The sequence below is a fragment of the Rhinolophus ferrumequinum genome, chromosome 8 (assembly GCF_004115265.2).
Source record: "Rhinolophus ferrumequinum isolate MPI-CBG mRhiFer1 chromosome 8, mRhiFer1_v1.p, whole genome shotgun sequence".
Lineage (NCBI taxonomy): Eukaryota > Metazoa > Chordata > Mammalia > Chiroptera > Rhinolophidae > Rhinolophus > Rhinolophus ferrumequinum.
Genome location: NC_046291.1, coordinates 52,729,599 through 52,752,318, shown reverse-complemented (window position 1 = coordinate 52,752,318; position 22,720 = coordinate 52,729,599). Strand labels below are relative to the sequence as shown.

The following is a 22,720-nucleotide window of genomic DNA, read 5'->3' as shown; positions in this document are numbered from 1 at the left end:
AAATAAGGGTTGCAAAGACTATCTTTGGGAAAATGCACTCTATGTTCTAAACTAAAGCAGATTAAAATAATAATAATAATAATAATAATAATAATAATAATAATAATAGAACCACAACTTTTTATTATAATCCCTCAAATTTGCCACCACCAGACAATGTCGACCCCTGGGTGCCACTTGTTAAATGTGGACATTATGTTTAAATAAATAGAAAGTTCTCTCATGTTTTTTTAATCATTAGTAAATTATAACATCACGCAGCGCAGGAGAATTCCAACCAACACACACCCCCACCCCAGTTCCCTCGTCTCATTCTTCTCTCAGCGACCCTTTTGGGAATAAAAAGGCCAGTTTACTGAGATTTGTACGCTTTTAACAACTCTTCAAATTTCTTTCTGGGTGTACATTTAACAGACTTTCTATTAAAACTGTACAATTAAGAGAAGGAAATGACTGCATTTTAAAACACAAACACATTAACTGTCATATGCTTTGAAGATCTGTTACCCAGAACACACATGAAGTCCCAACAATGCATTGCACATCACTAAACTGTTGTGCATTTATGTGTGTGTGTGTGTGTGTGTGTGTGTGTGTGTGTGTGTGTGAGATCTGACAAGCGAGCACGGAAACAATGAAACCACGGCACTATGGCCACATACACAGCTATGAGTTTGTTTCACACCTATGTGCTCTACTACATTTGAAGGAGGAAAACTTCTAGCAATTGCATAGTCTCGATATGCTTTAAAAGTCAATATATATATTTTAAAACTTTATAGTAGGCCTAGGAATATGTAGGCAAAAACTATCCAGACACACTGAATAATTTTAGGAAAAAATAAAGATTGCTATTTAATTTGTCTTAAATTTTGAATATTTTATAACACTCAGAGGAAAACATACAAGGCAAATATGCACTGTCCTTTTTAAATCTCTGACCACTATGTCATACACATTAAACTGGGGACAGGGGGAAGGGGGAATTTAAAAAAAAAAAAAAATCTGCAATTAATTCAATCACTCTGCTAAGAAATTTAGCAACATAGAACAAGGACATGATCACATCCTTAACTGAATGTTTCTCCTCTGAGAAACAAATATAATTTCTCATTTCTCCTCTAAGACTCTTGATTGTAAGTAATATCATTAATTTAAGAACAGCTTTTCACAGGAAAAAACTACTGTTTACAATAAACATAATAATTGAATATACAGAATTTCAAAGTGTGAAACTGTAAAATAAAAATATGGTAACTTTTAAATGAAAAAAAGTACTTTTATTTTTATAAATATGCTAATGTTTGCTATGTTTAAAGCAACAAAATTAAAAAAGAAATGTAAATGCCCAACAAGAAAATAGTTAAGTAGAAATAATTATATGCTCTTAATCAGGTCATATGATTAGGTAATAAAATCATGCCAAGTGACATAAACAGAACATAAAATATTAGGTTCCCATTGATCATAAATCTCAAAATTTACCAAAGTTTTATCAAAATCAGAATGGCTTTAAGATGAAAGTATTGGCTGCCTCTGAAAAGAGAAATAAATAGCTGGGAGAAAGAATTTTCAAAGCACATATACCATTGTACCTTTCAAATTCTGAATCAAATGAATGATTAACTACTCAAAAACAAAAAATTCTCCCTTCTTCCCTCCCCCCCAAAAAAAAACTCCCCAAAAACATGGAACAGAATTGGTCTTAGAAACAATGGCTTCTTTTATAGACTAGGTTCTTTCTCACACATTCTTTCTCATGGCAAATTTGGTAATCTATATACTTTAAACACATTTTTTAAAACTAGTTAACACTAGTTATCTGTGGATCTACAATTTAAAAAAAATCTTATCTCCCTATGTATACATGAACATCAAAGAAACCTAACCATGTCCAGCTAGGGATCTGAAATACACACCAAAATTGCAAAATTTCAAATTAAACCATGATGGTGCACAGCTACCTAGTCTTAAATGGACACTGTCTAATTTGACATCTTGTATTGATGCTTATATTAGATAACATACCATTCTATAGAATACCTTTGGTGAATTTCTTTACTCACCAAATCACCAATTTAGCTTTTAACCCTCTAATTGCTAAATTTCCTCTTCAAAATTGCTGCTTATATTTATAAGGAGAGACAAGCATTAATATTAAAACTGACTTAGATGCTTTTATTTTTCAGTATTAAATTGTCATCTCTTTATTTGGAACTGAATTACAATGACACAATAAAGGGAACAAATCTCATTTGGAATGAGCGCTATCTATATACAACAGAAATGGAAAGAATGTAAAAACTTCCATTTAATCGTGTCACATAATTTTTTTTTTTAATGAGAAAATAAACCAACTAAAGCTGACAGCAAAAGTTCGGAGGAAAAGAATGTAATATTGAGATGTCACCACGCGTCTGACGTGCCTGAAGCCCAGGGGTTGCACACAGGATTAGGCCTGTTCAACCTCCTGCCCTCACAATCCCACCCTGGGGCAGAGTGCACGGAGGCTGGGGACCTGGCCCTGCCTGTGCCAAGTCCCCTGTTTACTTCCTTCTTTGATCTGTTGTCTCCTATAGTTTGCAACTATTTCCTTCCACCCAAAAAATGGCCAATGTGCGCACTTCATTTCAAGTCTTCCCTGACTGATGAAAATCTAACTTCAATTTAAGGCGACACCAACTCTTTGAACAAATGTACAAAATATGTGCATTTAAAATAACCAGAAAATAAAAGTCACAGACTTAGTAGTCCCTAGAACTGACTCAAGAGGAATAGGAACAGTAACTGTATCACACACAATCAAGCACACTTTCTTAGGCTTTTATAAAGCAATGGGAAATGCACGGTTCTTTCTGAACTAGTCTAGGATAGTGACAGTTTAAAAGGCATAAACTGCAACTTGCTCATTGCTGAGTGATGATATACGCCTGGGTGTTAGGATATGAATAGATAAAACTACACATACCTCTAGAGTAAAGAAGAGTCAAAATTCCTATGTACCTAAGCCACTTTGACATAAATATATATGGACTTTTAACTGTGTGCATACTGGTATGTATGCGTGCTCATGAATGTATGCAAACATACAGCTAAGACCACACTGATTCCTGGGGATGGGAGCTGGAGAAACTATTTCCAAATAATTTTTCAGACACGTGCAAGCTCAGCTTGCTGAGGAAGACCCATCACAGCGATCTGACTAGCTCTAGATCTTGTCTCCCAGGATTAGTAAAAGCTCCAACTAACAAGTGGGCCTCTTGCTGCACCTATAATAATATGGGTGTGTGTGTGCACACACATGCACAGGCTGAAGGGACAGAGCATGAGCGAGTGGAAAGATTCTAGGTTTGGAAGGCTGTTGACCTATACTATCGTTAACTTTGTAACCTTGGATAGGTCATAACCCTTCCATTCCCTGGTTTCCTAATATGACAACAGGGATCCCAACAACTGCCCTACTACCTTCCAGGGCTCCTGTGCACTAATTAAGGTGAGAGCACCATGCAGACTGAAAGCAAGACACCAAAGGAAGGGACGTGTTCTTCAGGAGGTATGTTCACACAGCGCTAAGGAAACACCTGCGGCATGATGGGGTTATAGGAACCTTTTACTGAGCAATAAACCCATGTTGAGTTTTATGACTTCTATCCATTCAGAAGTATACATTCTCTGAAAGAGGTAATGTGATCAGTCAGGCAATGCTCTGGTTAGAATTAACAATATAAAAACAGGTACTTACAATATAATTACAGTATAAAAACAGATGCTTAGAAAATACATATAGGTCAGTCCATTTAGACTTTTAAACTTTCTGCTCTGTTGACTTGAAAAGACATTAAATTTTTTTCCCAATTAAATTTATGGATATGTCTACCTACCACAGACACCATTAAGATAATTAAAAGACACGTCACAGACAGGGAAAAATATTCACAGCACAAATATCTGACAAAGGACTGCCTCTGCGATGTATAAAGAACTCCTACAAGTAATAATAAAAAATATGAATAACCTAATAAAAATAGGCAGAAGACTTGAACAGATATTTCACAAGCAAAGAAATATGAATAGCCAATAAACACATGAAAGGATGCTCAATATCTTAGGCTTCAAGGAAATGCAAATTAAAACCACAATAAGGTATCATTTCACACAAATTAGAATGACTAAACTATAAAAGACTAAGAATATGAAATGTTGGTGAGGATGTGGAGTAATTAGAATACTCATACACTGCCTACGAGACTGTAAAAAGGTACATCTTCTTTGAAGTACTGGCGGTTTCTTTTTTTTTTTTTTTTTTTTTTTTTTTTAATTTATTGGGGTGACAATTGTTAGTAGAATTACATAGATTTCAGTTATGCAATTGAACATACTCGTACATGTACCCTATTCCATACTCACAGGTATTCACCCGAGAAAAATGAAGCATATGTTGACAAAAAGATTTGTACAAGGATGTTTATAGCAACCTTATTTATAACAGAAAAAAAACTGGAAACAACCCAAATGTCCATCAACAGAAAAATGGAAAGGCAAATTGTGGTCGACTCATACAATGGAATAATGCTCAGGAAAATTAAAACAAAAAACAAAACCCAACTGTTGATACCCACACAAAAGCAAGGAGGACTTTGAAAACATTATGTTAAGCAAGAGAATGCATTTGCTTCATTTATATGAAATCATTTGTGTGACTTCATTTATATGAAATCCGAGAAGAAACAAAACTGGTGACAGAAATCAGAACAGTGGTTGGCTGGGGGAGGGGAGGAGTGATTAACTGGAAAGGGGCATGAATGAATTTTCTGGGTTGAAGTGTATCTATATCTATATCTTATCTTGGAGGGTGATTTCAGGTGTACAGTTGTTAAAACTCACTGAGCTGACATCTAAGATCGGTTCTTTTTGGCATGTTAATTACACCTAAATAAATTAATATACATTTATATGAGGTCTGACAATTAAGGTAATGCTGTTGCTAAACTTTTTTGATATCAGAGGGATTATTCATTACGAATCTGTACCAACTGGACAAACAGTTAACCAGGTTTACTATTCGGAAGTGCTGAAAAGGCTGCGTGAAAAAATTAAGAGGACCTAAACTTTTCGCCAACAATTCATGGCTCTTGCATCACGACAATGCACCAGCTCACATGGCACTGTCTGTGAGGGAGGTTTTAGCCAGTAAACAAATAACTGTATTGGAACACCCTCCCTACTCACCTGATCTGGCCCCCAGAGATTTCTTTCTGTACCCAAAGATAAAGGAAATATTGAAAGGGAGATATTTTGATGACATTCAGGACATCAAGGGTAATATGACGACAGCTCTGATGGCCAGTCCAGAAAAAGAGTTCCAAAATTGCTTTAAAGAGTGGACTAGGCACTGGCATCGGTGCACAGCTTCCCAAGGGGGGTACTTCGAAGGTGACCTTAGTGAAATTTAGCAATGAGACATGTAGCACTTTTTCTAGGATGAGTTCGCAAACTTAATTATCAGACCTCGTATATGCGTATATCCAGGTACACGTTAAATTTTTATTATATATACAAGCATATAATAAAAAGGAAAGACAGAAAAGCCTCAACAAAGTTAAATGGGCTCATCTAGATTTATTCTGACACATGGAGAAGGCCCTGACTTGATTCCCCAAGAGAGCATTATAGGATAAAAAGAATTAGACTTAAAACAAAAATATTTGGGCTCACATGAAACCTGCACCATATATTAACTGTGTGATTTGCGGTGTGAGAGTTAGCCTTTCTGAGCTGCTGTTGTTCATCTACCTATTTCATAGGAGTGACAATAATGCATATTAAAGTACTTTGAAAATTCTAAATAGACATTAAAGTATTATGCTTGCCCACAATAGATATCATAATTAAACACTCAATTATATTTATATCTGATATGGACATATAATATGTGTGTAGATATATGTTCTTTACACATAAGTAAAGAGAGACTTTCCAATAGGAAAATGAAAACAGACCGCCTGATAAGAATGGCCGTGAGGTGTTGTCAGGGTCAGGCCCTCAGGCAGCCACTCTCCCCGTGGGTTACCTGGTGGCTGCTTACAGCTTTCATTCAGTAAAGAAAATATTCCTACATTCCTCAGAGCCTGATATTCTCTCAGAGATACACATCCTTTATGTTTAGGCTTTATTTTCTGTTGAAATACATAGGCTTTGGGGAGAAGTAGCAAATTATTCTTTAACAATAATTTACACTGTAGTGGGATTGAATGCATCAGTAGAAACTCAATAATTGCACATTTTCTTTCCTCCCAGAATGAAGAGACTTAGAGGGAAGCAGAAAACACTGGAGGTGAAGAAGTGCAGACAACCTAATCATTCTGCCTAAAGCCAACCTGACAATTTTTCATGCTGCCAATTTCTGGCTGGGCAAGACAATCCATCAAAGCTTCCAGAAATGGGTCATGATTAAGGAACAGATTTAGAGTGTAAGCACAACCCTCAAGGAACCCCAGACTTAAACAGAAATTCCCAAAGTTCAAACCCAGAAACAGGGTCTGTACCTAGGAGGAGTTAGAGAACCAAATTATCTGTTTATGGTTTAATCACTTAGGTCACATGTCAGACATGGGCACAGATCAGTTTCATGGGCAAAAACCTCTGGATATTACAAATGGAAACTGAAATAATTAGCTACGTGGACTAGAAAGAGCATGATTTAGGAGATTCCTGGCAAACGTGTGCATGTGCTGTGGCAAAACTGAGTTAGAAAACTTCTTCATCAAATTGAAACTAAAACCACTAAGGAAAAAAAATATTTATGATTTGGAAAGTTTCCCTCATTAGAGATGAAAAATTATAGCATTTAATTTGAGTAAAGGAAGAAGATAAACTATATGTCTGCTGATCTGCCTAGACAAAGGTCTTATTCTATGTCCATCATTTGTCCTTCATGAAAAAAATGTCATCCAAATAGGTGTCTTATTCCTGAGTATGCACTTGGGCATGCATGCAGGCACACATCCAAACACATGCGTGTGTGTACACACATGTACACACACACACACACACCAAGGCACCTCTGCCACAAGAACTTTGGTTGCAGAAAGGTGAGGACCCAGGTAGATGCCAGGCTGACAAATCTCATCAAGGAGAATCCAGAGCAGCTTCTCTCTCTGACCCTTGGGGCATCTTCTCTGAATTAAAAGCTACAAAGGTCAGGACCTCATCACCTCAGATTCCACAAGCAACTGAGGAGGGTGTAGCCAAGATTGTCAGCCAATCCAACTGGAAGTTATTAAGGGTTTCAGGGACAAAATGAACTAAATAAGCCTTAAACAAATCACGTATAACTGAAATGAACACCACAAATAAAATTAGTGGAGCTTCAATCTTAGGTTTGAGAAATGGTCTAAATCCAATGTCATGCTCACACTTTAAAAACAGAAATCTTTGTGCTCTAAGTAAATACAATCTGAATCTCTGCATTCAGAATTGTCAACAGCGTAATTGTGGTTGTTTGCTACCTCCTCTGGTCCCTAAAGAAGGAAAATTACAATTATACTACATAATGGCTTACTCAATCCTACAACTAAAATATAATGGCCCAAATAATCAGTCTTCTCACGGTTACTTTAAAGTTCCAGTCAATAAAAAAGTATGGTTACTCTCTCCACTACTCTATTGTTTTTTTGATATTTAAGAAGAATCAGAATTAGAACTTTAAAAAGTGTGAGTGTGGAAGGTTATGCTTCAGGAGCTTCTAAGGGACCGAGCTGACAAAAATACTACCTCTTTTCTGTACTCAAAACCAGTTAGATTATGCAATGAAATTTAAAAGTCATTCCATATGATCACTGAGAAAATCTGCCTAGAATCCCTCGAGTTCAGAGAGGATGTCACTCAGATATGTTATCTGATGTGTAAAAAGTTAAAGGAACATATTTGCCATGAGAAACACCCAGTAGTAATACGTACACAACCTCCAGCAAGGATTTCTGCGAAAAGTGGAATGGAGCCATCTCTTTTGGTAAATTTGTCCCGAACAAAATCATTAACCTAATTAGAAAAACAACATCAGTTACTCAGAATTAACATCAGTTAACTAGAATTTCCTCTACTAATTAGCATGTTATTGTTTTCCAAATCAACAAAATATTTGTTTCATGATAAAATTAAAAATTACCAAGTATCTACATATAAACTTAAAATGTTATAAATGCTTTGGTTGTGGATCAGTCTCAGCAGCATGAGTTTTAATTTTGGCCTAATGATAATCTAAACAAATGACATAAATTTAACGAGAAAGAAACTTACAGTGAGTTTAATAGCCTTTTCTGGAGCAACCCCTATAAGTTGTGGTATCAGACCTAGGTAAATGGAGAGAACTGTTAGTAATATAGACGTACTAGACCTGAATACACGAGCCTGACAAGAAATGGTTTCCCCATATAATTTACCCATAAAACACTTTAGGGTTTTCATTAAGACGGGAAAAATTGATTATCTTAAAAACTCTGTATATGTATATAAATTATACATGTGAAATATAATGTTATACTTTCTTGAGGCTATAAATCCTTTCCTTACGCATGCTTCCTTTAAAGCCTAGTTATCTAATGCCTTCCCAAAAGTATGGGAGGAAGGAATGGAGCCCACGGATCATCACTATTCCTGGAACACAGCCAATAACAATGTAACCAAATTCCCTCCCTTTACAACCAGCAACACACAAACATACACAGATACTTTAAAAGAAGCCAGTGTCCTATGCTTAGAAAAGCTCTGCAAAGTGTGCTGTTAACTAGACCCAGATTTTGCCACAAATGATGCTACCTGTGGAATAGCATACAGTGGCTTGGTCATTAAAGAAAACCAACTGCCATGATTTTCTCTTTAGAGAAACCCAGAATTCAGTACTCATTTATTTAAAAGAAAGCCAAAACTGCAAAGAAAAATGCAGTTTTAAGTATCATGTAATGGGTATCTTCCACAAGCAAAAACATATGCCTATTATATTCTTATTTACTAATATATGTCAAACTTAAGACATTTCAAAAGAATCCTCTTAAAATAAATCATTACTCTTAGAAAGTTAAGTTTCCCAGGCTGGCTGCAAACTGGAAAAGAAAAAATATATAAACAATTCGACATCTGTAGATATTCAGAGGGCTCAGCTTTCTAAAGCACACAGATTATCCAAATTGTTAGCATACATTTTTTGCATACATTTTTTAAAGATGCGAACAATAAACATTTTATATCCTTTAAACCACCCAGCCAAGGGGTAGTTATGTATGTTGTCTGCATGCTCACTGCTGATCTTAAGCCTACTTTGAGGACACTGCTGAGTGATTTCCTATGAGTTCAGAGCCAGCAAGTAATCGTACATACAGGCTACTGTCAGTCAAACTGAATTATCAATGACAAACACAAATCTGCACACACCTTTAATGGGTAGCAGACTGATTTAAAAGAATAAATCAGCAGATGGCAGTCTTAACTTTCTAACCCTCATGATTATGAGGACCTATTACTTTTAGTCTAGCTCCCATACAACCATGTCAGCATGTGTATTTGTTTTACAACTTGCCTCAGTAAGACTCATGGAATTTTAATAAAGTACTGATTTATGTCATTTTATCATTGTTGCCTGCAAAGAAATTTAGGCTAATCTGTCAACAATTTTGTCGATCATCTGACAGAATAATGGACCAGTTCTAAGCAATATATGACAATCTCAATAATCAAAGCGTTCACATACAGGATTCCTACAATCTTCTTCCTAATAAAAGTCTCTCATTTAACACTGAATAAAGCTAACGATCCCTCCGCCTCCCCGCCCCACAACTTGCTAAGTCTGACCTATTGAACTGACATGACACCTCTCGCAAATGAAATCTTCAATAAAGGATCCATCCATCAAGGGGCTAAATGCTGCAGCATATATCTAGCTTCCTTCTAACAGAGGGCATTCTTTTTATACGAACACCAAGGAGGAAAAAAGGGCATTATTCAACAACAACAAAAAAGATTGGAGATGTCAAAGGAAAAAACAACTTTTAGTGCCACTCAACCCTCAGATTCCCTATTAAATAAAATCTAGATATACGGGGTTTGATAAAGTTTAAAACAAGCATTCCCACGCACAGATCTGGATTCTGGACAATGTATACCTCTTGCATGGAGTACTTGCTGTTATAGCCGGAATTTGGAGAGGCTACAGTTTTGAATATTTGAGCAAAATTAATTACACTCATTCTCAGGAGCAGGGTATTTGAGCCTAGTTTGATTTCAGAACCACTCTTTTCTCTTATTGTATATATAATGTGAAAAACGAATATCCCCATGACCGTTTCCTTCGAATATAAGTGTATCAGAGCTACATTTTCCACTGAATGTCTGTACGTAATGCTAACCAGAGGTGTTTTTGCTCCTGTCCATGAGCATAAAGCTTTGTTCAGGCCCAGTCTTTCTTTCCAAGGAAGAGGTTCTAAGCCAAATAGTTCAACAGAGCTCAGAATGAGCTAGGGATTAATGAGACTGTGTGCGCAAACAAACAAGTACAGTAAATTACATAAACGCTCTGGATTTAAGCATGTAGAGAGTATTTTCAAAGAATTCCAAGTGGCGCCCAAAGGGATTAAAAAATTAATCTCCCTCCCAAAGGAAACCCTAAATTCTAATGTGAAAACATGCACATGAAAGTCATTCCCTCTCCAAAGAGAACAAGTTCCTACAAAGCCAGTGGGGGTGGGGAGAATCTGTATGGGCTGCTGCTTCCGAGGCAAGCAGCACCGCGGTTGGTTCCGCCTGGAGTTGGTGGTAACGTTTCCTGCACAAGAAATCTTCCTGCTTCCACTCACTGCCTCTGAACTTAGGGGAAGGAAGGAGCAAGAAAGAGACTTGGAGACAAAAGGTTTTCTTTTCTTTTTTTTTAAACTTCAGATGACTCACTGGAAAAGATTTATGAATGGTCTCCTTGGAAAAGATAAGACGTGGTATTTCCGTAGAAACAAGTGGATAGGGGGTAAACTCACCTTCAAGGGGCAGCCTGGCTTCTGCTCCACAGAGAGGGTCTATTTCTCCTCTCTAATTCTCTGAGAAAAGAAACTCTCTATTTCTTAGCTGTCATCACTGTATTCCACCTGCAGACACGTGCCTTAGTTTGTAAGAGCACAGTGACCACAGACCCATGTTGGGACAAACGTAGGATTTGGATTTCAAGACAGATAAATAGCAGGAAGACGAAATGAAGACCTTGTTTGCAGACTTACATGGCTAGCTACCAGCAAGAATGTGAAAAGGGAAACGATCAATGAGAAAAATAAAAAAGAGAAATAGCTCTCGTCTGACTGGGCAGGCTACACATTGATTTTCATGATTGAGTTAAAATCTGCCACTGGTGAGATGAAATCACTAATTTCAACAGCTGAGATTTGCTTACTCACCCCTGTAGAGTCCAAAGAAGCCCTCGTAACGTAAGACTTTCTTAAAACAGTCAAAGCTGTTTTTGTACATCAGCTCCCCCACGACAGAGCCAGTGCCACGCTGGTTTTGCATGCGGGTCTTCACCAGATCTATGGGATACACGGCCGTGGCCCCCACAGCTACAAAGAAAACAATGTTCAGGCTTCAAAGAGAGCACAATTAAATGCAGAATGTATAAGGACAACAAATCTTATCTCAAATGACTAGAACATGAAACACAGCATCTTTTCTCACAAAACAGACTTGATATTATTTTTCCTTCTTCTGACAGCCTAGCAACCATTGCGCTCCATTAATACAGCTGCTTCAGAGAACAGCTATAGTGGATTTTCAAGACATCACCAACATTAGATAATCAACACTCAATTTTCTATAACACTTAACTATTATACATAACATATTTCTTTATACTTTCCATTAAATGCCTAAATATACCAGTTACCCCTTAAATTGACTATATATACACACATAGGTGGCTGTAATTTAAAACTTGAGTTTACTAAAGCATTTTGGTAAATTAATCTTAGTTACAACGATAATATTGGAACTAAATCACAAGAGAACCCTACCCCTATGTACAGAATTTGCTTTTGTTTTTGTTTTTTTTAAAAAGGCCAGGCTTTAGATTTCTCAGGGACTGAAAAATTTATAACATGAACTAGAATATATTTTTCAACTGTTGAAAACCAAAACATGCTCTGCAACTTCTAAAACTGAGGCTGAAAAGAAAAAAATAATAGTTTTATCAGTTCAGGCTTGTTTTGAAAAATCATAAGCATTTTAATCACACCTGCTACGTTTTCTCAACAAAGCAATTTCAGATTCTACACTTTTTCTATGAAGAGATTTAAGCAAAAAAAGTCTTGAATTTGCCCAGGAGCAGGGAGGGGAGAACCATTTTAGCAAATAAACTCGTAAGTCTTGGTATGCTTCAGTAAAAGGGGAGAGGCAAAAAAAATACAAGCAAAAAAGCAAAAGTGCATCCCTTTGAGAGGCTGTTTTGTTTCATAAGGTTCTGGGATTTGTACCCCAAATCTTGATTTCCTACATCACCCCCAACATTATAAACATAGTCTTAGACTCCATTTCTTTGTACTGGCTTTAACCAGTATAATTACGGCAAGTGCAGCACTGCATCCAAGACGTCCATGTTAAGACAGAGGTTTTGTCCTAAAGACAGACTGGAGCCAGAGGGACTATGGCCAAGCTATGACAAGTCCTCTCTCTGATCATGGGTATAAAATTAAAAATGCTTCAGAAAGCGCCACAGCCATGACCTGCGGGAACAATGAACTGTACCTTTGCTGATCTGTCCCGGTCTCGTGAGATAATATTACACCAACACAAGCTTGAAACAGCACATAGACATATCACTCACCTCCAGCAATTGAGCCCAAAGTGAATCTGTAAGCAGACTCGGCAATCTGAAGCCAGACAGACCTGCCTAGACTGTGAGATTGCTGTGGGGGAGAAGGAAACATGGAGACATTTTTGGGAAAGCATACAGCAAACGAAAAAGCTACAATGGCTATTTTAAGATTTTAAAATTGATACCTCTATGATTGGCATTGAAAAACCCTATCAACCTAGAAACAGTAGCTTTTTTCCCCCCTTTTTTTACAAGCCTATTAATGCCTCATTTACCTGCTGCTGTTAAAGAATACACTATCATTTTACAGAAGTGAATAAACATTTCAGGTATCAAATCTTTCCCCCTTTGTTTACTTTCACCAACTTAAAATTTAAAAATCTCTGTAAAATGTACAAAACCTATCTTGATTCCTAGATCAGAGAATACTCATAACCTACCATCTCTAATGACTGAAGGTCATCATATTCACACGTCCATCGGTTACATATTAGCATAAGGCAGCTAGCTGTTCATGCTGTCCTCCCATACCTGACAGCTGCCACTTCTTTTTTTATTTTTATTTAAGCATATAAGTATCGTTGGTATACAGTCTTATATCATTAATAGTTTCAGGTGTACAATAGTGATTCAAACATTTTTATACCTTACAATGTGATCACTTCACTATTTCTAGCAATCGTCTGTCACAGTGCAAACTGATCACAATATTATTGACTATATTTTCCTTCCCCTTTTCACCCATGTCCCCACCCACTCCCTTCTGGTAACCATCCCTTCGGTCTCCATTTCTATGAGTCTGTTTTCACTTTGTTTTGTTTTTAGATTCCATATGTAAGTGAAACCATACGGTATTTGTCTTTCTCTGCCTGACTTATTTCACTTAGAATAATACCCTCTAGATCCAACCATGTTGTCGCAAATGGCAGGATTTCATTCTTTTTTATTGCTGCGTAATATTCCATTGTGTATGTGTGTATATGAATATATAGATATGTATACATCTTCACTATCCATTCCTCTATCAATGGACACTTAGGTTGCTTCCACATGTTGGCTTGTAAATAATGCTGCAATGAACATATGCATGCACATGACTTTTGGAGTTAGTGTTTGCGTTTTCTCTGGATAAACACCCAGAAGTGGAATTGTTGGGTCGTATGGTATATTCATTTTCAGTTTTTTTGAGATACCTCCATACTGTTTTCCATAGTGGCTGCACCAATCTGCAATCCCACCAACAGTGCACAAGCGTTCCCTTTTCTCCACATCCTCGCCAACACTTGTTGTTTGTTGATTTATTGATGATGGCCATTCTGACAAGAGTGAGGTGATATCTCTTTGTGGTTTTTATTTACATTTCCCTGATGATTAGTGATGTTGAACATCCTTTTATATGTCTGTTGGCCATCTGTATGTCCTCTTTGGAGAAATGTCTTTTCATGTTCTCTGCCCATTTTTCAATCGGATTGTTTATTGTTTTGTTATAGAGCAGCTATCACATCTTTCACCAATAGCTTCCTAGTTTGATTTTGCTCTCACCTATAATCACAAAACTAGGATTGTTAGAATTATATGTAAAATGAGATCAAGGGCATCTTTTTTGAACTACAGTTAAAAACTTTAGTAACTACTGTGTTTCCCCAAAAATAAGACCTAGCTGGACAATCAGCTCTAATGCATCTTTTGGGGATAAGACTCGGTCTTATATTATATTATATAAGACCTGGTCTATATTATGTTATATTTATTATATTATATTATATTATATTATATCTGGTCTTCTATTACAGTAGAATAAGACTGGGTCTTCTATTAATTTTTGCTCCAAAAGACGCATTAGAGCTGATTTTCCGGCTAGGTCTTATTTTCACGGAAACACGGTACTACTTCAAGGGTTCAGAGCCTTATTTCTGGCTTTGAAGTTCAACTACTGAGGTTATGGCTAGGTATTTCTGTCCTATGCTATCGAGCATTTGCTCTCCTAGGCCTATGTATTCTCCAACTCTTCCTATACAAAGAAAACACCTGAAGGGCTTTAAATAATGAATCCCTGGAGCCTGGGGCTTATATATTTTTTAAAAGCTTCAAATCATTCTGCTATGTAGCTAGGTTGAGAACCACTGTCCTAACCATCTTTAGAGTTCTAATATAAAATCTATGATGACAGCAAAGCAAAGGGAAGAATCCTACTGTGATTCAGAAAGTTATTTCACAGGTATCCTACAGCATAAAAAATCTGAAATAATTTGTCTATATTAGTATGTCAGTCTTGCTCTTTAATATTTTCATTATGAAAATAGTAGTTATGCTATATGAACAGTCTGAAGTGAAGGAATAAAATATTTGCTTTATCATAAAGAAAACTTGAAAAATGTTAACTTGATATGAGCTTCTAAAAAACCAGCATAATGTGAGCGGATGGTTGGCTCAGTGCTCATAACACCAGGGTCGCTGGTTTGATTCCTACATGGGCCAATGAGAAACAACGACTTGACCTGGAGCTGATCTGCGCCCTCTACAGCTAGACTGAAAACAATGACTTGACATGGAGCTGATTGGTCCTGGAGGAACACACTGTTCCCCAATATTCCCCAATAAAAAAATTGTTTTAAAAAAGAAAACAGCATAATAAAAGTTTAGATACTGTTTAGATAATAAAAAGATTAGAATAATTTAATGAAAAGGAAATCCATGCTTAAAATCTAAAAACAGGGAAAATGTAAGCTAGTCTATTCTGATTTGCTTTCATATATAACTTCATGTATAACTTCTTCAAAGCTCAATTAACCAAGCTAAATATGACAAATCCAGGTATTTACAAACAATTTGGAAAGCAGTATATAAAAAGGTTTCATCTACCTTGTTTTATGAATTTTGTACTACAATAAGCATCATTTCTGTTTTAACCAAAGCATCTGATATCTAAATATTTAATGTTTGATTGTGATCTCTGTAGGCAGAGATCTTTTAAAAAGCTCATTAAGCTTGCCATCATGTTATGGTTCAACAAATTCTATAGTAAAAAAAAAAATGTTTGATGAAACGTCAAGATAAAACCCTTAGAAAATCTAACAATTAGTAAAACACTACTACTTCAAATATCATTAAATATTTTATAAATCTCAACTATACTAATATACCAACTTTATTATAATCTACTTAAGTGAAAGCATACATCTATTACATTCAAAACTAAATTTAATACTTGGAAGAAACCATCATTAAAAAGGTAGAAAATTACACATAGTAGGACATGATTATGACTTGTAGGGAATAAATTTTTTTCCTACCAACCTTGCCCAAGCAACTATATAGCCATCCATTATGTTTGATTTATATGCTGTAACAAAAGTGAGCAATTAATAATTTGAGATTGATATTTCATTTGGAATCTAATATGGAAGAGAGTAGAATATTTTAACAAAACCTTGAATGCAAGCCTAATTTTGATTCATTCACAGAAGAGCAAACAATATGCCATCCAAAAAGATAATTACATTTTGGTATGTTTATTACTATAATAATGACAATAATTTTAGTCTGTTTAGAGATGTGCTATCTCCCAAAGGGTAAAAGTACATTATCTCCAGACCTATGCCCTAATGCGGCCCGCAGGTGTCTGATGTTTCAATCTTCCGGAAATAAACTCCCTTGTGAGGCCATCAGGGGGTTGCTGACGCTCAGCACTTTCTACCCACAGTGAGACCACACTGCACTTTTCTGTCAGTACTATATTGTAATGTAACATGGCCATACCACGGACAGGACACGTGACCTGCCAAAGGTCTCACTGAGATGGGGAATAAGCAGAGCGATGGCCCTGGTCACCCCACTGCATTCTCCATCGTTCTTTAAGTCAACTGTTCACGTCTCCAACTGTTCATGATTGAACATTCCCTTCCAGGCAAAGATTTCAAGCACCAAACCCCATATATGATTTAATTTACAAATTACATACATATTCCACTGTACTAATTATATATTTAATTATATAGTTACTTATATATAATTATTTACATATAATTATATATATGATTTATCTTTGTTTATATTTATAAATTTAGGTAATACATATCAAATTACATATAATTATATTTCAAAAATAGAAATGATAAAAGAATGAGATAAAATGAAATGATTAAAATTTTTTTTCATTTATTAATCCAAAAACCTTTTGGTATCACTTTAAAGTGTTACACCGACTGAATATGCTTCAGTTGGTTTTTTAAATGTTGACTAAACACAGTGAGGCTAACCAGTTAATTCTAACACTGTTTCAAAGACAGCATAGTTGAAAACAAACACAATCTGTATCTTCAAGGTAAAGATGATGTTTAGCATCATATATTTTGAAGAAATTAAAATTACAACGTTTTGACTTAGATTTAAAAATATTTTAAAATCAATGCACATAAAACTTTTCCCCAAAATTAGAAACTCTCAATCACAAAACTGGGTGAAAATAACCTCATTCTTATATATATGAATTATTTTCAATCATGACCCCTTTCAAAGACTATAATGAATTAAAACTCATAGAATAACAGGGCTAAGATCTCAAATAAGAGTCAAGTAACCACTAATACCCTTATTCATATAAAAGGTTTCTCTTGTGTTCATCCACACGTTTTCTTTACACTCCTTTCCTTTAAAGAATGTTTATAAGCCTTACAAAATCCTATGAAAACTGAAGGATTATACCGTGCTTTAATTCTTAGCTAAAACATCTCTAACTATAAATACCCAAATGCCTTTTGAAAGAAATGTTGCCTCCGCCCTTATTAAAAAGTATTTATGGAAAAAAACCATACAATATATGGTTACTAAGGATTTTTTTAGGCTCAGCTATCACTATAACTTATGGTTCACTTGTAGTCAGGTATGTAAATTAATATAATTAATGCTATGGATTTCACTTCATGAATATTCAAAGTAGAATGCTACTGTAGCTCTCATCCCTATTACTGACTGTGTACTGAATTTTTAGCATTTAGGCTGAAAGAAAGTGCTCAGCACTAAGAAGATCACCTACCGTGAGTGAGCAAATGGGCCAAAGGAAAACGTGCTCTTTCCCTTCAGGTTATGACTCTGATCAAGAAGGTGATATTTAATAAGATTAATTAAGTGTTTTTCCCAGCAAAATAAGAGTTGAGCATCTTAATTGATTTTTAACCTGCTACCTCAGCATATGTGTATGATAGGAAATGACCTGAGATCTCATGTGGAGAGGAGAAAGTTCTTTTGCTTTTTTTTTGTTGAATGTACCTCCTCCTATAAATGAGAATTAGATAAATCATGTCAGTTAACAAGTCTAGCAACCTGCTCAAACCAAGCTGCTTCATGCAGTTTGCCAATACAATAAAGAGAATTGCCTCTTCCAAATGGGCACTATTAATAGATAGAAAAGAAGGGAGGAAATGCTTAAGTCTTACACTAAGCAAAGGAGGGAAAAAAGGAATATATTTTATACCAACTAAAATAGATCATTAGAATGGCAAAATGAGGCTAGGTAAAATAAAATTCTTTTGTCCACAAATCACATCTATGAATTTAATACAACTGGATTTGAATTCAATATTCTTACAAAGCAAGATTAAAAGCTAAAGACCACAGTCTAGGAGATGGAGATAAAGAAAAAAAATGTGTGTGTGTGTGAGTGTGCGTGTCTGTGCTTCTCCCTAATGCTAAACAGTATATACTGTATATACTTTTTTCTCAGTAAGAGGGGAGTTAAATTGTGTTAAACAGTGTAATAAATATTTAAATCAAATAATTTAAAAGAGGTACATGGCGAATAAATAAATAAATAAATAAATAATAAAACTAATATATAAACACAATTTCCTCCTTTTTGAGAACAGACTTTCATATATGGTAAAACTATCACAGGTGACAGAGACAAGAAGTTCCAAAAAAAAGGAACCAGTAAGTGGATTGTAATGCTTTCTCTGTACTCATGAATCCAAAGTTCAAAGAAGGTCCATGAATATGCAAAATACACAAGAGACATAATCCAATATCTAAGGAATGCTATACCTGAAATAGAGAGAAAAATCATCCTAATAATGTTTTGGCAGAACCCAACCGAGCTTATATTCCAAAAGTTCCCTGTGTAAGTGGTTAGTAGCTTGAATACAATTTCCCATAAAAACTAACCTTTTTGTTTTAAAATAGGTATATGCCAAAGCAGATCCATCATACATCATTCACCCCATACAATTGAAAATGTATGTGATATACAGTAAAGAAAAAGAAGTTTGTATACCCATTCTCACATAGGGTCAAAATTAGTATTTAACCTGGTTTTAACTTCTAAAGTGCTTCATGCTCCAAAAATGTCACATCCTCTTCTCTGCAACCTACCTCCTTTTATTTAACTCATTTTCCCCAAATGAAAATTTCTACTTTTCTCACTGGTCATCTCTATAGCACATTGACCCATTCTGCTGTTAATGAATAATGGACAATTATTTCCATTTTTTTTGCTATTGCAAATAATACAGCTATGTACATTACTGTACATGTCTTTTAATCAACACATGCACTCATTCCTGTTAGAGACTACACCCAGGAGAGGAACAGTCAGGTCACAGTATGTGTCTCTTCAACTGTAGTTGATAGTGCCAAATCATTTCCAAAGTGGTGATGTCAGTGGTTTATGATATTCCTCCACCTCCTGAACAACACTTGCCATTGTCAGAGTATAATTGTGGCCAATAGCATCGAATTGTAGGTTTAATGTGTATTTTCTGTTTACAAATGTTACTAAACTTCTTCCTTCCCTTTTCTTTCTTGTTCTATCTTTCCTTCCTTTTCTTTCTTCTTATACCATTTGGATATCCTCCATCTTTCCCTTGATTGTAGCTTGTTTCTTCACCCTTTTAGTGACATGTTTTAATAAACAAAAACTCTTAAATTTAATGAAGTTCAACTTATTGATCTTTTTCTTTATGACAGGTATTTTGTACCCTGTTATCAAATCCTTGCTTGTTCTAGATCATAAATATAATCTCCTGTTATCTTTTCTAAGCTTTTATCTTTCACATTTAGAACACTCCAACTGGAATAGATTTTTATGTATGATGTGAGGTAGGGATTTTTTTCCTACATGAACATCCATCAATTAAATTTTTTAAAAATATAATGTAGAATTTCACCCAGCACAAAATAATTTTAAAAGTAAAACAATACAGGCAATAAAGATGAAATATAAAGATATAATTCTTCCTCACTTCCCATCCTCTTCCACCTAAGGAAAGAAGTAGATGAGGGTGGATGAAGGTGTGGTATCATATATATTTTTGAGCCCAACTTGGAGTTTGCTCAAATAGGCTTCTCATATTAAGCAACAGTAACAATCATAACAATAGCAGTTAACATTTATTGCCTACTCAGTATGTGCCAGGCCTAATGCAAGGGCATTATCTCATGTAATTCTCACAATAACCTTATCAGATGGATACTATTCTGTTTATTTAATAAATGAAGAAACTGAGAAAGAAGGATGTTCCATAATCAGTGACCAAGTTTTTAACTTCTGCCTCTCTCATAACTTCTTTTTCTGAACTCACAGATTATCAGTCATGCACATGTGTTTTCATAACAACTTTCACAGGTTGAGATAACTAAATATGCCATCCTTTCTATTTTATACCTAAGTTTTAAGTAGATTCCTACAGGGGAAGCCATTGTTTCTTTGTTGAGCCCTCCCGCCTCCTGGAGTGCAGACACAGGCGGTTGCCAAATCTGAGATTCCAACCTGGCTGACACCCTTCATTCGCCCTGATTTCCAGAAACTCTGCCCCACCCAACTTCCGGGCCCACCCAAGCTGCTTCCAGTGGCTTTTCCTGTCTTTGGCTCATGTTGCAGACTTTCCTAAAATCTCTCAAAAGTTCACAAAACCCCAATAAGCAGCATCTGGTTTCAGTGTGTTCTGTACCTCTGGATGAGCAGCCCTAAGCCCGGCATTAGCAGCAGCCAGCCTTGATTCATGGCTTGGCCTCTAAAGGCACTCTCAAGCCCAGTGCAAGTGGCGGCCATCTACAGATTGCTTTGTGATTCATGCCAGGTGACCCCAGGCAGAGCTGTGGCTGATCTTGGCCTTCGGTAGGCCACTCCCAGGAAGCCTCAGGGCTGGAACACACGGTGTGTGTGCACATCACTCAGCTAGAGCATCACCCAGCTGCCTCCAGGGATGACACACCCAAAGGGTAGAGTGGGCAGGGAACGGAGCCCTGCAAAAGCAAATCCTGCTCCATAGGGTCAGCCCCTGAACAACAGTTTCTTCTCTATAGTCAAAGCTAGTCCTCACAACAAATCAGCCCAAGGATCGATCCCTCCCACTGACATGTAAATACCAACGAAGGCTCACCGATAACAGGAGGGCACACACAAGCCACACACAGAACACACCTGGAGCACCCAGCTCAGGTGAACAGGAAGACTGTGCCACTGAGCCCCACAGGACACCTAGTACATAAGGCTACTCTACTAAGACCAGGAGGCACAGCAGCCCTATCTAATACATAGAAACAAACACAAGGAGGCAGCCAAAATAGGTAGACAAAGAGACATCTCCCAAGTAAAAGAATAAAACAAAGCTCCAGAAAAATAACTAAACAAAATGGAGACAAGCAATTTACCAGATGCAGAGTTTCAAAACACTAATTATAAGGATGCTCAGTGATCTCAGGGAGAACTTCAACAAAGAGATAGGAAAGATAAAAAATGGATATGAAAAACATAAAAAAGAACCAGTCAGAAATGAAGAATACAATAATGGAAATGAAAAATACATTAGAGGGAATCAAGAGTAGATCAGATGAAGCGGAAGATCAAATCAGCAATTTAGAAGATAAGGTAGCAGAAAACACCCAATCAGAACAGCAAAAAGAAAAAAGAATCCAAAAATATGAGGATAGTTTAAGGGGCCTCTGGGACAATATAAAGCATACCAACATTTGCATCATAGGAGTACCAGAAGGAGAAGAGAGTGAGCAAGAAATAGAAAACCTATTTAAAGAAATAATGATGGACAACTTCCCTACCCTGGCAAAGGAAACAGATATACAAGCCCAGGAAGCAAAGACTCCCAAACAAGATGAACCCAAAGAGACCCACAGCAAGACACATTATAATTAAAATTTCAAAGATTGAAGATAAAGAGAAAATCTTAAAAGCAGCAAGAGAAAAGCCATTAGTTACCCACAAGGGAGCTCCCATAAGGCTATCAGCTGATTTCTCAACAGAAACTTTGCAGAAAGGATTGGCAGGAAATATTCAAAGTGATGAAAAGAAAGGACCTACAAACAAGATTACTCTATCCAGCAAAGCTATCATTTAGAATCGAAGGACAGATAAAGAGCTTCCCAGACAAGTAAAAACTAAAGAAGTTCATCACCACCAAACCAGTATTACAAGGAATCTTAGCAGGACTACTTTAAGATGAAAAAAATAAAAAATATGAATAAAAACATGGCAATAACTACATATCTATCAACAATTACTTTCAATGTAAATGAATTAAATGTTCCAATCAAAAGATAGGGTGGCAAACAAAACCCTTACATAGGCTACCTGTAAGAGACTCACTTCAGATCAAAAGACACACACAGATAGAAAGTAAAGGGAAGGGAAAAGATATTTCATGAAAATGGAAATAATCAAACAAAAATCTATGGTAGCAATACTTAAACCATACAAAATAGACTTATAATAAAGGTTATAATGAGAGACAAAGAAGAACCCAGTAATCCCACTTCTGAGTATTTATCTGAAGAAACCCAAAACACTACTTTGGGGGATGTGTGCATCCATATGTTCATTGCTTCATTGTTTACAATGGCCAAGATGTGGAGGCAGCCTTGGTGTCTGTC

At 36.1% G+C, this 22,720-nt stretch overlaps 1 protein-coding gene across 3 annotated transcripts in view; it reads right to left on the bottom strand.

Annotated features, from left to right (window-relative positions):
• SLC25A12 (solute carrier family 25 member 12) overlaps window positions 1-22,720 on the bottom strand; it is a 159,287-nt gene that overhangs the window by 11,393 nt on the left and 125,174 nt on the right. For all 3 annotated transcript variants that reach the window (XM_033111382.1, XM_033111383.1, XM_033111384.1), the window contains 4 exons: window positions 12,851-12,932; window positions 11,433-11,591; window positions 8,299-8,351; window positions 7,960-8,040 (listed from right to left, as the gene is read on the bottom strand). In XM_033111382.1, the coding sequence (XP_032967273.1) occupies window positions 7,960-8,040; window positions 8,299-8,351; window positions 11,433-11,591; window positions 12,851-12,932 (375 nt within the window). The remainder of the gene's footprint in view (window positions 1-7,959; window positions 8,041-8,298; window positions 8,352-11,432; window positions 11,592-12,850; window positions 12,933-22,720) is intronic.